Source organism: Notolepis coatsorum, assembly GCF_963971535.1.
Source record: "Notolepis coatsorum genome assembly, chromosome: 1".
Lineage (NCBI taxonomy): Eukaryota > Metazoa > Chordata > Actinopteri > Aulopiformes > Paralepididae > Notolepis > Notolepis coatsorum.
In genome coordinates, this window is record NC_140165.1 from 72718319 (window position 1) to 72735696 (window position 17378).

The 17378-nt window shown below is 45.4% G+C and overlaps 1 protein-coding gene across 1 annotated transcript in view; it reads left to right on the plus strand.

Annotated features, from left to right (window-relative positions):
- Window positions 1-17378, plus strand: part of cracr2ab (calcium release activated channel regulator 2Ab) — a gene marked incomplete at both ends in the record, with an annotated part of 215482 nt that overhangs the window by 101033 nt on the left and 97071 nt on the right. Inside the window, 3 exons of the mRNA XM_084325246.1 lie at window positions 6269-6350; window positions 7316-7430; window positions 10603-10704. Of these exons, the coding sequence (XP_084181372.1) occupies window positions 6269-6350; window positions 7316-7430; window positions 10603-10704 (299 nt within the window). The remainder of the gene's footprint in view (window positions 1-6268; window positions 6351-7315; window positions 7431-10602; window positions 10705-17378) is intronic.

Below are 17378 nucleotides of genomic sequence, written 5' to 3' on the forward strand. Positions count from 1 at the left end.
CTATACATAGGTTGCTGTTACAGGATCTCACTGCCACCTAGTGGTAGCCAATGTTAATGTGGCTATGTTACGTGGCTGCTTGCTGGCAACATGAATAGTCAATTACACCCGACCAACATCTTGAAGCAGCGTCTGAAACAGCATGGCATCTAACAGTGAAGTGAGCGGTTGTTATTGGATTGATTGATTGATTGATTGGAATTTTTATTAACAGTGAAATGAGTGTCCTTTTGAAGGAGAGGAGGTTCTACAACAAATGGCATCTAACAACACACTTTCCGCGATTTATATTTTGTTTCACAATGAGTCATGACCAACCAATTACATAATCCAACATTGTGTAAGAAACTAACACATTCCACGTGACAGAATCGTTTTTGAATGAGTCGTTATCAATACATCCATTCATAAAGATTATTGTCCGCCATCTTGGTTTCATTCCTAAAAACCCGAACGGCGGAGTGATTCGAAAAAAAACGTAATTCGGTTGTGGGCGGGTTCTGGGATCACGTGGAGTGTGTTATGATAAATAACAACGTGTAACTTGACTGTTTCAGCCAATCAGAATCAAGAAATGTGCATGCCATTGTATAAAGTAAAATATCGACTTGGTTTATTACAGAGTTATAGATGGATGACTCAACAGAGACACCAGCTGATGTGTCCCCAGGGGAGGGGGGAGGGGGGGAACATGGTTTGGGGGCTGGGGAGGGTCTAAGGTGAGAGAGAAAATGTGAATGGGTGGGGAATGGTAATGGCAAGGGGGGGGGGGGGGTTGTTTGAGGGGGGGGGCCTATTCTCCCACAGTTATTAACACACGTGGGGGATTGTTTGAGGGGGGAGGGGGGGGTGGTATCAGGTGAGAGGGATGAAGTAAGGAAGGGGGGGGGGCAGAGTTTGGAGGAGGAGGGGGGGGAACATGGTTTGGGGGGCTGGGGAGGGTCTAAGGCAGGGGTCTCAAACTCGCGGCCCACGGGCCAATTGCGGCCGGCGGGATGATATTTTGCGGCCCCCTACTTGACATCAAAGTTTAGTGTTAGTGCGGCCCGCGCGCAACTTGTTGGCGAGTCGTTGAGCAAGAGTTGGACGTTTTATTTATTTTATCACTTGTAGGCTACCATAGCGCAGGCTCATGACAGCAACGTTACGTTAGTGACTTGGTTGAAATGTGATTCCTGAGTGATACCAAGTAAAGTGGAAGGCAAATGCATCCTCGCTATCTCCTCTGCGAGCATTGCTCTGCAGAGTAGGGCGGGTCTTAAACAGTCAGAGTCAGAGCAGAGTTGACAACGCATCTACAGTAGCCTCGCTCCCAGTTTTATCTCCGTGAGATAATTGTAGCTAGTAGCCTAGTTTCGCCAGCAGGCAGAGGCAGCCAGCACAAAAATATGGCATGTTCAAAGATGGTCAGTAAAAGAAAAGTCGACTGCAATTCAAAGGTGAATGGACTGAAAAATATGCGTTCATCCTGAGTCCCAGCACCAAACCAATGTGACTAATATGCCAAGAAACGGTAGCTCTTATGAAGGGTGGCAATTTGAAACGCCACTACGAAACAAAACAGTTATTTTAATGCAACCTTTCCTCAAAATTCAGTGCTAAGATCCACAAAAATAAATGGAATGAAATCATCATATGAAGCTGCAAGCAGAATTATTGTTAAATCTATGTCACAACGAGAAAAAGCAACCAAGTCCTCACTCAATGGCAAGAAGCCATTCTCTCTCTCTGATGCATACATAATAAAATAATGTATGACTGAAGTGATGGAGACCATGTTTGAAGGCAAACAAAAGCAAATCCCCCTCAGATCGCACAGCAACCAGAATAACTGAAATACTGGCTGGTGATTTGATTAAACAGCTTTGTGATAGAATAAAAAAATGCACAGTGCATTTCCATAGCTGATGATGAGTCCACTGACACCACTGAGAAGCCTATGTTCTGAAGAACCGTTCATGTTCTGAAGAACCGTTCATGTTCTGAAGAACTGTTCATGTTCTGAAATGTTATTGCTAAAGATTGAGAAGATTGGATCAGTTGTACTTTTTTTTGGAATACTTGAAACCCTTTTTTTGTGGAATATTTGATGCGGCCCAGCCTCACCCAGACTCTCCCTCCAGCGGCCCCCAGGTACATTGAGTTTGAGACCCCTGGTCTAAGGTGAGAGAGAAAATGTGAATGGATGGGGAATGGTAATGGCAAGGGGGGGGGGGGGGTTGAAGCATGGCTGGGGGATTGTTTGAGGGGGGAGGGGACTATTCTCCCACAGTTATTAACACACGTATGACCGCAGGGCGACTGCAGATCACATGAGAGGGCACAGTTATTAACACACGTATGACCGCAGGGCGACTGCAGATCACGTGAGAGGGCTTGTGGAGTCACACAGCGTGTCTCAGCACCCGGCACATTATTGTACCACAGATTATGTCACTTTGGATAAATTCTTCTCCTCACTTTGATCTACATCTCTCCCTTTCCCAGACCCCACTTGACCAATGATATCGTTCTCTTCTCATCTCACGGCCCCCCTCTGGCGGTTATTCACAAGTTTTAATTATAGGGCAGGAAACTGGCTGTTCCATCCACTGCCATCTGAAGTGGTTGGTGAATTCAGAGATGTCCTGTTCTTCTCACAGCCAAATGTAATCGTAAAATAGAAAAGAGTTGTTTACCGGTCTAGTGTCTAGTTGAGTAAACCAGCTACACACAAAAACACAAGACAACAGCTACACACAAAAACACAAGACAACAGCTACACACAAAAACACAAGACAACAGCTACAGACAGCATTTGTCTAGTGGCTGGTTTGATTGATTGATTGAAAACTTTTTGCAGAATGGGTACAATACGGTACAGCTCAATAAATTAACAATACACACAATTGTTAAGGGGATGCAGACCAGAGAAAGACTTTCGTCTTGTTTACATCAGGGTCCCCCATTTTCAATTCATCAGGACATATATGACATACATGACATACAGATAGTCAGTACTGCTACATCTATACATTTATGACATACCAGATTTGCAAATACAGTACTGTTTGTGATACAGAAGGAGTCAAGAAAGGGGAGTATATACATTTGACGTAGAAACTGTACATTGGAGGAGGTTGGGTGGGGGGGTTGGGTACATTGGGATATTGACAACCATACTGGGTAATTTACATTGGAGGTGGTTGGGGGGGGGGGGGGCACACTGTATAAACAAGTAAAACTGTACATTGAGGGGGGGGGGGAGGAGACACTGTACAAACAAACAAAATTGTACATTGGACTATTGACAAAACCATACTAGGTAAATGACTGTACATTGGAGGGGGTTGGGTTAGGATATTTACAGGGGCCAGTGTTGAATTGCAGTCTCCCGTAGGTGTCCCTTGAGAGAGGTTTTGAAAGTGGGTAGTGATCCACATTCCTTTACAGCTTTGGGTAGGGCGTTCCACATTGATGTGGCATAATTGCGAAACGTGTTTAGTCCCTTATTTGAGCCGAATCTGGGTTTAACATGATTTGTGGAGCTCCCTCTGGTGTTGTGATCGTGGTATTCACTGACCTTTGGGAAGTATTTTGACATGTACATGGGTACCTTGGTCGTGTAGTGTATCTTGTAGACCAGGCCCATTGCAAGTTGTTGTACTCTGTCGTCTACTCTAAGCCATCCTAGGTTGTCAAAGTGGGCAGGGGTGAGGTGGGTTCTAGGAGTAAGGTCAAGCAGTAGTCTGACCAGTTTGTTTTGAGATGTTTGTAATTTTGTTTTTAGCGCCTTTGAGGTGCTTTGGTACCATGAGGTGCAAGCATAGTCGTAGTACCCCTGAATGAGTGCTCCTGCCAGAGTCTTCAGGGTATTCTTGTTTACCAGAGAGGAGATCCGGTACAAGAATCGAGTTCGTTGGTTGACTTTTTTTATTACATTGGATGCCATTTTGTCACAGGAGAGATTAGCCTCTAGGATGGAACCCAGGTAGGTAATTTCATCTTTCCTTGTGACAATATTGTCACCCACTGTAACTGAGAAGCCGTCGGTCTTGCTGAGTTTGTTATTTGAACCGAAGAGAATGGACTCTGTTTTGCCCATGTGTAATGATAGTTTGTTATCAGCGAGCCATATGCAGATTCTGCCTAGTTCCGAGCTGAGGGTTTTTTCAACCTGTAACTTGTTCTTGTCAGAGACCAGCAGGGCTGAGTCGTCCGCAAACAGGAACAAGTTGCAGTCACAAGCTGACGACATGTCATTTGCATAAATTAGGAACAGTAGCGGTCCTAGTATGCTTCCTTGTGGAACACCACAGCTCACTGTGAGGGGGGGGGGATAGGGTACCGTTTACCTCCACCATCTGTTCCCTCCCCTCAAGGTAGGATTGCATCCAGCTCACTGATAGACTATCAAAACCAATTGCTTTTAGCTTGTCAATCAGAATGGAGTGATTGACCGTGTCAAAGGCCTTTTGTAGGTCTGAAATGGTGCTCATTTCAGTTGCTGATTGTATTGTTTCTCAGCGCCACTCTGCGAACAGTGATGGACATCTTTAAAGATCCCCTCCAGATGTATTTAGAAAAGAAAAATTCCACCAAATTGGTCAACTACTGAGAATGTCTCAACATCATCTCTACATCTTTACTCTCATTGAGATGCAAGGATCTATGAATATGCAAATAGCCAAAAAGCACCCATCGATATTTACCAGGAATTCCAAGTCAGCAGCTTATATTGTTTAAAGACGTGTCAATACACTCAGCTCTCTGTGTAGCTGAAGATAAAGGTGTCAAGTTACCACATAGTTACGGCGGTCAGGTGGCGTAGCGGAGATTTCGCTCGTCACCAATGCAAGAGGCTGCGGTCTCGACTCCCGGAGTCAGCATTGCCTTGGCTTGGGCTGATCGCTATACTAACTCGTTTGGTTGGGTTAGGGGGAGGGAAGCCGTGGGTAGGAAACTGGCGTTGTGGACAGCGTCAGGTCTGGGCGCTTGCTCAGCGGAGGCAGGACTTGATGAAGGCAGCGTGACCTCCCACGCGTTACACTTCACCAATGAGAGCCCTCGCTGCCAGGTGAAAAGAGAGCCACTGGCTGTCGCCGCACGTGTCGGAGGAAGTGTGCGGATACTTCAGGGTTCCCTTGTACCGACCAGTAGGAGAACATGCGCACAACAACCAGGTAGGGGAGGGGGGGGGAATTGGCACAACGACTAAATTGGGACGGGGAGAAAACAGAGAAAAATCGGAGAAAGAGAGATACAAAAAAAAAAAGTTACCACATAGTTTCAAACATTTAATTAGCGCTCGTAGACTCATTGAGGTTGCCGTAATTTACAATGATGACGAGTAAACAATAATAAGACAAAAGTAATAATAACACATCAATATGAAAACAGAGATAAAAACAAGGGAAATCGCCAGAAATACAAGATAAAAACAAAGAATATCCATGACCATGATAGGTTTGACGCAACTCAGATTTCAGGGAAGTACAGAGAAGCTCCTCCCGCTCCAGGGAAGCCCCTCCCTCTCCAGGGAAGCCCCTCCCTCTCCAGGGGAAGCCCCTCCCTCTCTGGTGACGAGTTCTGCACAGATAATAATCTGTATAGTCAAAGTCATGTTAACCCTTTGTCGTGTGGCAGTGAAAGGGTTAACCTTCTGTATTTTTGCAGTGAAAGGGTTAACCATTTGGTAGTGCGGCAGTGAAAGGGTTAACCATAAAGAAGAGGTAGTGGAGGGTTAGGGTTAGGTTTAAAGGTTAGGTTTAGGGTTAGGATTAAAGGTTAGGGTCAGGGTTAGGGTTAAAGGTTAGGGTTAGGGTTAAAGGTTAGGGTTAGGGTTAAGGTCAGGGTTAAAGGTTAGGGTCAGGGTTAGGTTTAAAGGTTAGTTTAGTTTAGTTTATTCGGATCCCCATTAGCCATTGCCACAGGCATAGGCTACTATTACTATTACCCTAACTTTAGGGTTAGGGTCAGGGTTAGGGTTAGGGTTAAAGGTTAGGGTTAAAGGTTAGGGTTAAAGGTTAGGGTTAAAGGTTAGGGGTAGGGTTAAAGGTTAGGATTGGGGTTGGGGTTAAAGGTTAGGGTTAGGGTTAAAGGTTAGGGTTGGGGTTGGGGTTAAAGGTTAGGGTTAAAGGTTAGGGTTAAATGTTAGGGTTGGGGTTAAAGGTTAAAGGTTAGGGTTAAAGGTTAGGGTTAAATGTTAGGGTTGGGGTTAAAGGTTAGGGTTAAAGGTTAGGGTTAAAGGTTAAAGGTTAGGGTTAACCTTGTCCTGTGTGCTGAGCAGGTATCGACTACAGTGTGAAGACGCTGACGCTGGACAGCACCCAGGTGGCCATGCAGCTCTGGGACACGGCCGGGCAGGAGAGGTGAGCCAACCAATCAGGGCTGTGGAATAACTGACCAATCTGGAGCCTGTCGCCATCTGCAGCAGCCAGTAACCGGGGGATGAAGAAAAAGAGGGCGGGGTTTGAAACGATCAGAGTCACGGTTCAATACATCACTGAGTCACTGAGTCACGGTTCAACACATCACTGAGTCACGACGCCTCACACAGTTCAATGGGATGTATTGATCGTGTCACTTTCTTCCAAGCCCTAGTAACCATTCATTGATTACATCACAGATGATCTATCTGCTCCTGAGGACTTAGGACTGACCCCTAAACTAGGCTGGTAAAGCTATGCCTCCTAAAGTGTGAAAACGGAAGTACAGGAAGTACCGGCTACAGGCTTTCCGGTTTCGACAAAACAATTATAGAAACGTGTGAAGTGCACCATATTTCCTCGTTTAAGCCTGAAGAATTTACTACATGACCGGGACGTTCTAGCTTGTTTGCCGACAGGATTCGGGAAACGTTTTTATTCTGTTTGGAGGCAGCTTCCAGGGGAAGTACATACACCGGAAATTCACACTTTCGGCCGTAGTGCTTTACCAGTCTTTATCTCACGGAGACACAACTGGGAACGAGGTTACCCCTAAACTGACCCCTAATCAAAATAAAGACAACATATATTTTAATGTTGTGATATCTTTTTTATTGGCATTAAGATAAAATGGGGGTGTGTTGTTACAAACTCAGTAAGGGAGAGAAGGAAAAGCATGAGGTCACAAAACAAAATAACCACTTGACCTCAGACCAGCTCTCTGACCTCAGACCAGCTCTCTGACCTCAGACCAGCTCTCTGACCTCAGACCTCAGACCAGCTCTCTGACCTCAGACCAGCTCTCTGACCTCAGACCAGCTCTCTGACCTCTGACCTCACCAGGCCTCAGGGCACTTTATTATAACCCTTCTTGTAGTCCTAACATGTGGACGTTCTGATTGGCTCAGGTACCGCAGCATCACTAAGCAGTTCTTCCGGAAGGCCGACGGGGTGGTGGTGATGTACGACGTCACCGTGGGGGAGAGCTTCAGGGCCGTGCCACCCTGGCTGGCCAATGTCAAGGTTTGACCTTTGACCCGGACACACAGGAAGTCACTTGACTGTGGCTTCTTCTTGCATGGACTAAATCAACCCATAGAGTACTCCTTGCTTTGTTGACCTGCTTTTTCTTACTTTCTATGGTATACTGTTTTGTTTTTTGTCATCTTAGATGCCTCTCATTGCTATATGTCCAGAAACACATTCTCCCTTTGTTTCATTACCATTATATTAACATTTATCTTAACTCATTCTGCGCCAGTCACGAGACAAGTCGGGTTAACTCGTCAACCGTTCAGCGCCAATCACGAGAAAACTCTGGTTTTAATCGTTATTTCTTTTATTAGCTATATCCATACATTTTTCATCCATCCAGCCTGATGTTATCATTGGGAATGGGTCTGAGCTTGCAAAAGGGCAAATATCGCCCCCTACGCCTTCCAGCCGGTATTGCACTCCATTAGAAATGGTGTAGTTTCTTTTCTGGGCCGATCTGAGCCGTGCGGGCGGGGTTTAAATACTCCGGCAGGACTAGCGTTTACAAACAATACATCTGCTATGCTGCCCCCCCCCCCCCCCCCCTTCATATGCAATGCCGGACGATGTCGGACGGACCTCCACGAGCAGTATTTGGAATGGCGATCAGATAATTGGATTATTTTTTTGCATTACATCAGAGACCAGGTAAGGACTCTATATATCCAATCTTGCGTTGATCTGATATTTCTTTCTCCCACGATCGAAGCTGTCTGTGTGTGCTGTGTATTTTTACCGTTGGCTGCGGTGGGGGGTGGGGGGGGGGGGGGCGAGCGCCCCGCTACGAGGGCCATTTCATGTATGCACGAGGAGACATAATAATGATAATCTAGCGTTGATTTCAGGAAGATTTCGACAATCAGGCGGAAAATGACAACGTGATAAATGTATTCCACTAAAACGCTATTATCGCCTCTTTTCCTGGGATTACTAAGAATCACAAAAACTATACTCATATTCAAAACGGAAATGTACGGATGAAAAAACGATCGGTTTTCTACATGTTGACTGGAAGCAACTCACTGACAATCGACGGGTGTATTAGACCCATAGCTAAGATATATTTTAAGCACTCGCAAATTTCGCAGTCTCTGCACTGGCGTTCTAGCGCCCCCTGGCACCCCGACCCCTGGCGCTGATTGAGTTAATGCTGTTTGTCTCCTAAATGATGTATGTGGATTATGGTTGCATGGCCTGGGCAGAATGTCACTTCTTGACTGATTACTAACCATAATAACCATTAGTATTCATCATATTTTAAGCCTTTCACTGCCACACTACAGAAGGTTAACCCTTTACTATCACACTACCGACGGTCATGGCCGCCTAGTTATAGTTGAAAGTGGGGGTGCAAGATTATTAAGTGACAGGCAAGGGGTGGTTTGGAGGGTGTCCGGCACGACCCCTTCCACGGCAGATTTTTTTAAATTTAATGAACACCTGTACGTGCAATTTCCTGCAATATAGAGCCTTCAATCTTGACCAATAAAGCTGCTCTTTTCATTATAAAACTCAGTTTATATTGCAGTATGATAGCCAATTACTATAATAATAATAATATATTAATATATATATATACTGTATATATACTTTATATTGATTTTTCGCTCTTTTATTTTTATTAAATCAATCTCCTTTCAAATAGGCCAAGTTTTTAATAAGAGAAAAAAGATAATTATACCATATATTACATTGTCTGTCTACATTTATTTAGACTAGCATTGGTATTTAAATATTGAGTGCAGTTGAGTAATTGTGGGATTAACGTAATTCACACACTGAAGTTGGAACTGTCTATAGGTTGCGGGGTCCGGGGACGGTTTAGCGTGTGGTACCTTCTCGACTTCCTCAGTCGAATTGAGTTGTTGACATGCAGTAGCTACTAACGCTGTCATAGCATCATGGTCTGTAATGTGTCAACTGGACAACGCCAGCCTCGTCTGCCATATAGATAGCGAACGTTAACGTTTGCAAACGAAGTCAACGTCATCCAGCTGACACCACAGATCTAGATATTATGACAACGTTAGCTAGCGGCTAGTGCTAAAGCTAATGCTAATGCGAGGGAAACGTTAATGTACCTCCACTATTAGAGGATTTACGGTATGACCAGATGGCATTTCGGGACCGGTACGAGTCGAACACTTTTATTGTATTGAGTGGTAGAAGTTCTACCACTCAATAGTAAAGACATGTCTAACATAATCCTTTGTTTGAACAACTTACTGGAAAGTCTGCCACCAATGACGGACTCGGTGGCCTGTGATATTTACACTCAGCCTCCCTGCAGCAGGCGCCACTGACTGCTGGGGGAGGGAGGGGCCGTGGGAGGCAGTTGATCAAACCATTAAATGTGGGGGGGCAGGGGCATCACAATCTTTGGAAACTTAAAAACTTGCTATTAAGTGTCATTGCGTATTATTAATTTGATTGAAATTACGTAGTTATGGTTACATTTATATATTGGGGGAGGACATATCATATTTTTCATATGATCAAAAAGTGGGGGTGCAAAAGCACACGTTTGCTCCCCCAAGTTCAATTGTGGGGGTGCAGCTGCTCCACTTGCTCCATTGCTCAGGTGCCCGTGCCGACGGTAACCGGTGATAGTAAAGGGTTAACCTTCTGTAGTGTGGCAGTGAAAGGGTTAACCGGCTGTTGTGTGGCAGTGAAAGGGTTAACCTGCTGTGTGTTGTCGCAGTGAAAGGGTTAACTGTTTGGTAGTGCAGCAGTGGGTTAGAGGAGCACTATTTCAGATTTTGAACACATATAGCACCAAACAACTATTTTCTATGTAAAGATATAGTGACCCCCTCTGCGTGTGGTCTGATACAGGTGTAAGAGTGTGACATCTAGTGGCTGAAACATGTAGTACAATATGTATTCCTCAACTGTGGACATTAAGTGGATATTATTACAGCAGGGCGTCCCATCCTCTTAATACTGTCCTTGTCTTCTGTCTCTCCAGCAGGGCGTCCCATCCTCTTAATACTGTCCTTGTCTTCTGTCTCTCCAGCAGGGCGTCCCATCTTCTTAATACTGTCCTTGTCTTCTGTCTCTCGAGCAGGGCGTCCCATCCTCTTAATACTGTCCTTGTCTTCTGTCTCTCCAGCAGGGCGTCCCATCCTCTTAATACTGTCCTTGTCCTCTGTCTCTCCAGGAGGACGCAGGGGAGGGCGTCCCCATCCTCCTCATCGGTAATAAGATGGACATGGACGCCACCAGGGAGGTGTCATACAGAGATGCTGAGATGTTGGCCTACGTGAGTTTGAATTCAGAGCAGTACTCCATCTGCCCAGAGACAGTGTAGTGGTTAAGAGACAGAGACAGTGTAGTGGTTAAGAGACAGTGTAGTGGTTAAGAGACAGTGTAGTGGCTAAGAGACAGAGACAGTGGTTAAGAGACAGTGTAGTGGTTAAGAGACGGTTAAGAGACAGTGTAGTGGTTAAGAGACAGTGTAGTGGTTAAGAGACAGTGTAGTGGTTAAGAGACAGAGACAGTGTAGTGGTTAAGAGACAGTGTAGTGGTTAAGAGACAGAGACAGTGTAGTGGTTAAGAGACAGTGTAGTGGTTAAGAGACAGTGTAGTGGTTAATAGACAGTGTAGTGGTTAAGAGACAGAGACAGTGTAGTGGTTAAGAGACAGTGTAGTGGTTAAGAGACAGAGACAGTGTAGTGGTTAAGAGACAGTGTAGTGGTTAAGAGACAGTGTAGTGGTTAAGAGACAGTGTAGTGGTTAAGAGACAGAGACAGTGTAGTGGTTAAGAGACAGTGTAGTGGTTAAGAGACAGAGACAGTGTAGTGGTTAAGAGACAGTGTAGTGGTTAAGAGACAGTGTAGTGGTTAAGAGACAGTGTAGTGGTTAAGAGACAGTGTAGTGGTTAAGCGACAGTGTAGTGGTTAAGAGACAGTGTAGTGGTTAAGAGACAGTGTAGTGGTTAAGAGACAGTGTAGTGGTTAAGAGACAGTGTAGTGGTTAAGAGACAGAGTAGTGGTTAAGAGACAGTGTAGTGGTTAAGAGACAGTGTAGTGGTTTAGAGACAGAGACAGTGTAGTGGTTAAGAGACAGTGTAGTGGTTAAGAGACAGTGTAGTGGTTAAGAGACAGTGTAGTGGTTAAGAGACAGTGTAGTGTAGTGGTTAAGAGACAGTGTAGTGGTTAAGAGACAGTGTAGTGGTTAAGAGACAGTGTAGTGGTTAAGAGACAGAGACAGTGTAGTGGTTAAGAGACAGTGTAGTGGTTAAGAGACAGTGTAGTGGTTAAGAGACAGAGACAGTGTAGTGGTTAAGAGACAGTGTAGTGGTTAAGAGACAGTGTAGTGGTTAAGAGACAGAGACAGTGTAGTGGTTAAGAGACAGTGTAGTGGTTAAGAGACAGAGACCGTGTAGTGGTTAAGAGACAGTGTAGTGGTTAAGAGACAGTGTAGTGGTTAAGAGACAGTGTAGTGGTTAAGAGACAGAGACAGTGTAGTGGTTAAGAGACAGTGTAGTGGTTAAGAGACAGAGACAGTGTAGTGGTTAAGAGACAGTGTAGTGGTTAAGAGACAGTGTAGTGGTTAAGAGACAGTGTAGTGGTTAAGAGACAGTGTAGTGGTTAAGCGACAGTGTAGTGGTTAAGAGACAGTGTAGTGGTTAAGAGACAGTGTAGTGGTTAAGAGACAGTGTAGTGGTTAAGAGACAGTGTAGGGGTTAAGAGACAGAGTAGTGGTTAAGAGACAGTGTAGTGGTTAAGAGACAGTGTAGTGGTTAAGAGACAGAGACAGTGTAGTGGTTAAGAGACAGTGTAGTGGTTAAGAGACAGTGTAGTGGTTAAGAGAGATTAGGACCAGATCCTTTGTTCCTTGATCCCAGGAAAAGAGGACCCAGACGACGAGGAAAGAGAGCTGGAGTCCGTAACAGGCTGAGAACCAGGCGGCACAGGACACCACTACCCAGTATATTGCTAGCCAATGTACAATCAATTGACAATAAACTGGATGACATCCGAGCAAGGATTCAATATCAAAGAGACGTTAGGGACTGCAACGTTCTCTGCTTCACCGAAACGTGGCTCACACCGGAGGTTCCAGACCACACAATTCAGCCAGCCGATCACTTCTTTATCCATCGCAAGGATCGGCCAGCAGCAGAGTCCGGTAAACAACGTGGAGGAGGTATTGCCTTCATGTTTAACAAAAATTGGAGCGATCCAACTAACGTGAAGGAATTATCCAACCACTGCTCCCCAGAACTGGAATATATAACCATCAAGTGTCGTCCTTTCTTCCTCCCGAGGGAGTTAACGGCGATCGTCCTGATCGGAGTGTATATTCCACCGCAAGCCAGCAACAAGGTTGCGCTCTCCAGACTACACGACGAGGTAAATAGAATACAAGTGGCGAACGTTAACGCCGCCATTTTAGTGCTGGGTGATTTCAATAGCGCCAATCTGAGAAAGGTATTACCTGACTTCTATCAGCATGTGACTTGCAACACCAGAGGCGGTAACATCCTAGATCACTGTTACACGCAATTTAAAGGTGGCTACAAGGCTCATTCTGATAGTGGCTTTGGTAAATCAGATCACGCGTCAATCTTTCTTTCACCAAAGTACAAACAGAGAATTAAAAGTACTCCTGTAGTCTCGCGAGAGGTGCAGAAATGGGATTTGACGTCAGAGGAGACGCTCCGGTCTGTGTTTCACTACACAGACTGGAATGTGTTCCGCGACACAGATAACATTAATGTCTACACGGAGACAGTGCTGGACTATGTTTGTACTAGGGTGGAAGAAACAATCCCCACTACCAAAATGAAAGTTTACCCAAATCAAAAACCCTGGGTAGACAAATCCGTCCGTGAAGCTCTGAGAGAGCGCACCAAAGCATACAACGACGGCCTAGTGGCAGGCAACATGAATGACCACAAGGTGGCGCGATACAACGTAAGGAGGACAGTGTCAGAGGCCAAACGGCGCTACAGGGATAAAATTGAACTCCAGTTTGAACAAGCTGACTCTAGAGCTATGTGGCAGGGGCTCAAAACGATGACAGACTACAAAGGCGCCTCCCTCAAACTGAACAGTGACATCTCCTTAGCAAATGACCTCAATACCTTCTATGCGAGGTTTGATGCTGGTAATAACAACACCAGCTCACAAGCCACGGCAATGGGGGGGGGGGGGGGGGTCGGCTGCTGATGGAGGGGCAGTGTTCAGGGTAACAGAGCATGAGGTGAGGCGGACCTTTAAAAAAGTGAATATCAGGAAGGCAGCAGGTCCGGACGGCATCCCCGGCCGCGTCCTAAAAGTCTGTGCCGACCAACTGGCCCCAGTATTCACTGACATATTTAACCTGTCCTTAGAACAGGCTGTCATCCCCACCTGCCTGAAGAAGTCCACTATTATCCCTGTACCCAAAAAATCCAAGCCTGCTTGCCTCAACGACTACCGCCCTGTAGCTCTCACCTCCATAGCCATGAAGTGCTTTGAGAAGCTAGTAAAGGGCTACATCTGCTCCTCCCTCCCCATCAACATGGACCCCCTGCAATTTGCATACCGCCCCAACAGGTCCACGGAGGACGCCATAGCCCATGTGCTGCACACAGCAGCATCACACCTGGACAAGAGGCAGGGGAACTATGTGAGAATGCTATTCATCGACTACAGCTCGGCATTCAATACCATAGTCCCCTCCATACTCATAGCCAAGCTCAGGGACCTGGGCTTGGGCTATGACCTCTGCCAGTGGGTCTTGGACTTCCTGACTGGCAGACCCCAGGTGGTGAGAGCAGGCAACTGCACCTCCTCATCCATCACCCTCAACATAGGGGCCCCCCAGGACTGTGTTCTGAGTCCCCTCCTCTACTCCCTGTACACACACGACTGTGTGGCTCAGCGGAGTAGCAATACAATCATCAAATTTGCTGACGACACAGTGGTGGTGGGCCTGATCTCTGCCAACGACGAGAGGGCCTACCTGGAAGAGGTCAAGGTCCTGGCGGGATGGTGCCAGGAAAACAGCCTCTCCCTGAACGTCAGCAAAACAAAGGAGATGATTGTGGACTTCAGGAGGTCGGGGGTCAAGGACTACAGCCCCCTCAGCATCGACCGGGCACCGGTTGAGAGAGTCAACAGCTTTAAGTACCTCGGAGCCTACATATCCGAGGACTTGACATGGACCACACACATTGACAGTGTTGTGAAGAAGGCACGACAACGCCTCTACTTCCTCAGGCGCCTAAGGAAGTTCCAAGTCAGTCAGAAGATCCTTAAGAACTTCTACTCATGTACAATAGAGAGCATCTTGACCGGCAACATCACCTCCTGGTTTGGGAATAGCACTGCACAAGACCGAAGCAGACTACAAAGAGTGACACGTTCAGCCGAACGCACAATTGGAGGGGGGCTCCCCACCCTCCAGAACATTTACTACAAGCGTTGCAAGGGCAAGGCTAAGAGAATCATTAAAGACTCCAGTCACCCGAACAACTGCCTCTTTGAACTGCTGCGGTCAGGCAAGCGATACCGGAGTCTCAAGGCGAGCACAGAAAGACTCAGAAGAAGCTTCTATCCCCAGGCCATCAGGCTGCTAAACGAACAATGAATGAACACTACACAACAACAACCACCAAACGCACATAGCACACACATCCACACGCACACACTCACTTTAAACAAACACACTGTAGCACCCACTCCACACACTTTATAGCACACACCCACTTTAAACAAACACACTGTAGCACCCACTCCCCACACTTTATATTTATGGATGAAGGATTTCACTACAACTCGTACACCTTACTGTAAATTGTACCTAAAATTGTACCTCATCCCATTTCTGCTTTGCACTAGATAGTAATGTACATTAGTACACTGCATAGTATTGTATATTATATGGTAAGTCAGAACATTGTACATATGTCTATACCGAACACTGTGACCTCATTTTTCTTCTTCTATATTATGTTATTATGTTATTTGATACTATCTTGTCTAGCACAGTCTCTGGAGCGTAACAGTAAGAAGCATTTTGTATGAAAGTATTCTGTACTTCTGTATGACAACTATTAAAGAACTTGAACTAGTGGTTAAGAGACAGAGTAGTGGTTAAGAGACAGTGTAGTGGTTAAGAGACAGTGTAGTGGTTAAGAGACAGTGTAGTGGTTAAGAGACAGAGACAGTGTAGTGGTTAAGAGACAGTGTAGTGGTTAAGGGACAGTGTAGTGGTTAAGGGACAGAGACAGTGTAGTGGTTAAGAGACAGTGTAGTGGTTAAGAGACAGAGACAGTCTAGTGGTTAAGAGACAGAGTAGTGGTTAAGAGACAGAGACAGAGTAGTGGTTAAGAGACAGTGTAGTGGTTAAGAGATAGAGACAGTGTAGTGGTTAAGAGACAGAGACAGTGTAGTGGTTAAGAGACAGTGTTGTGGTTAAGAGACAGTGTAGTGGTTAAGAGACAGAGACAGTGTAGTGGTTAAGAGACAGTGTAGTGGTTAAGAGACAGTGTAGTGGTTAAGAGACAGTGTAGTGGTTAAGAGATAGAGACAGTGTAGTGGTTAAGAGACAGTGTAGTGGTTAAGAGACAGTGTAGTGGTTAAGAGACAGTGTAGTGGTTAAGAGACAGTGTAGTGGTTAAGAGACAGAGACAGTGTAGTGGTTAAGAGACAGTGTAGTGGTTAAGAAACAGAGACAGTGTAGTGGTTAAGAGACAGTGTAGTGGTTAAGAGACAATGTAGTGGTTAAGAGACAGTGTAGTGGTTAAGAGACAGAGTAGTGGTTAAGAGACAGTGTAGTGGTTAAGAGACAGAGTAGTGGTTAAGAGACAGAGTAGTGGTTAAGAGACAGTGTAGTGGTTAAGAGACAGTGTAGTGGTTAAGAGACAGTGTAGTGTTTAAGAGACAGTGTAGTGGTTAAGAGACAGTGTAGTGGTTAAGAGACAGAGACAGTGTAGTGGTTAAGAGACAGAGACAGTGTAGTGGTTAAGAGACAGTGTAGTGGTTAAGAGACAGAGACAGTGTAGTGGTTAAGAGACAGTGTAGTGGTTAAGAGACAGTGTAGTGGTTAAGAGACAGTGTAGTGGTTAAGAGACAGAGACAGTGTAGTGGTTAAGAGACAGTGTAGTGGTTAAGAGACAGAGTAGTGGTTAAGAGACAGTGTAGTGGTTAAGAGACAGTGTAGTGTTTAAGAGACAGTGTAGTGGTTAAGAGACAGTGTAGTGGTTAAGAGACAGAGACAGTTTAGTGGTTAAGAGACAGTGTAGTGGTTAAGAGACAGTGTAGTGGTTAAGAGACAGTGTAGTGGTTAAGAGACAGAGACAGTGTAGTGGTTAAGAGACAGTGTAGTGGTTAAGAGACAGAGTAGTGGTTAAGAGACAGTGTAGTGGTTAAGAGACAGTGTAGTGTTTAAGAGACAGTGTAGTGGTTAAGAGATAGTGTAGTGGTTAAGAGACAGAGACAGTTTAGTGGTTAAGAGACAGTGTAGTGGTTAAGAGACAGTGTAGTGGTTAAGAGACAGAGCCAGTGTAGTGGTTAAGAGACAGTGTAGTGGTTAAGAGACAGTGTAGTGGTTAAGAGACAGTGTAGTGGTTAAGAGACAGAGACAGTGTAGTGGTTAAGAGACAGTGTAGTGGTTAAGAGACAGAGACAGTGTAGTGGTTAAGAGACAGTGTAGTGGTTAAGAGACAGTGTAGTGGTTAAGAGACAGAGACAGTGTAGTGGTTAAGAGACAGTGTAGTGGTTAAGAGACAGTGTAGTGGTTAAGAGACAGTGTAGTGGTTAAGAGACAGAGACAGTGTAGTGGTTAAGAGACAGTGTAGTGGTTAAGAGACAGAGACAGTGTAGTGGTTAAGAGACAGTGTAGTGGTTAAGAGACAGTGTAGTGGTTAAGAGACAGTGTAGTGGTTAAGAGACAGTGTAGTGGTTAAGAGACCGTGTAGTGGTTAAGAGACAGTGTAGTGGT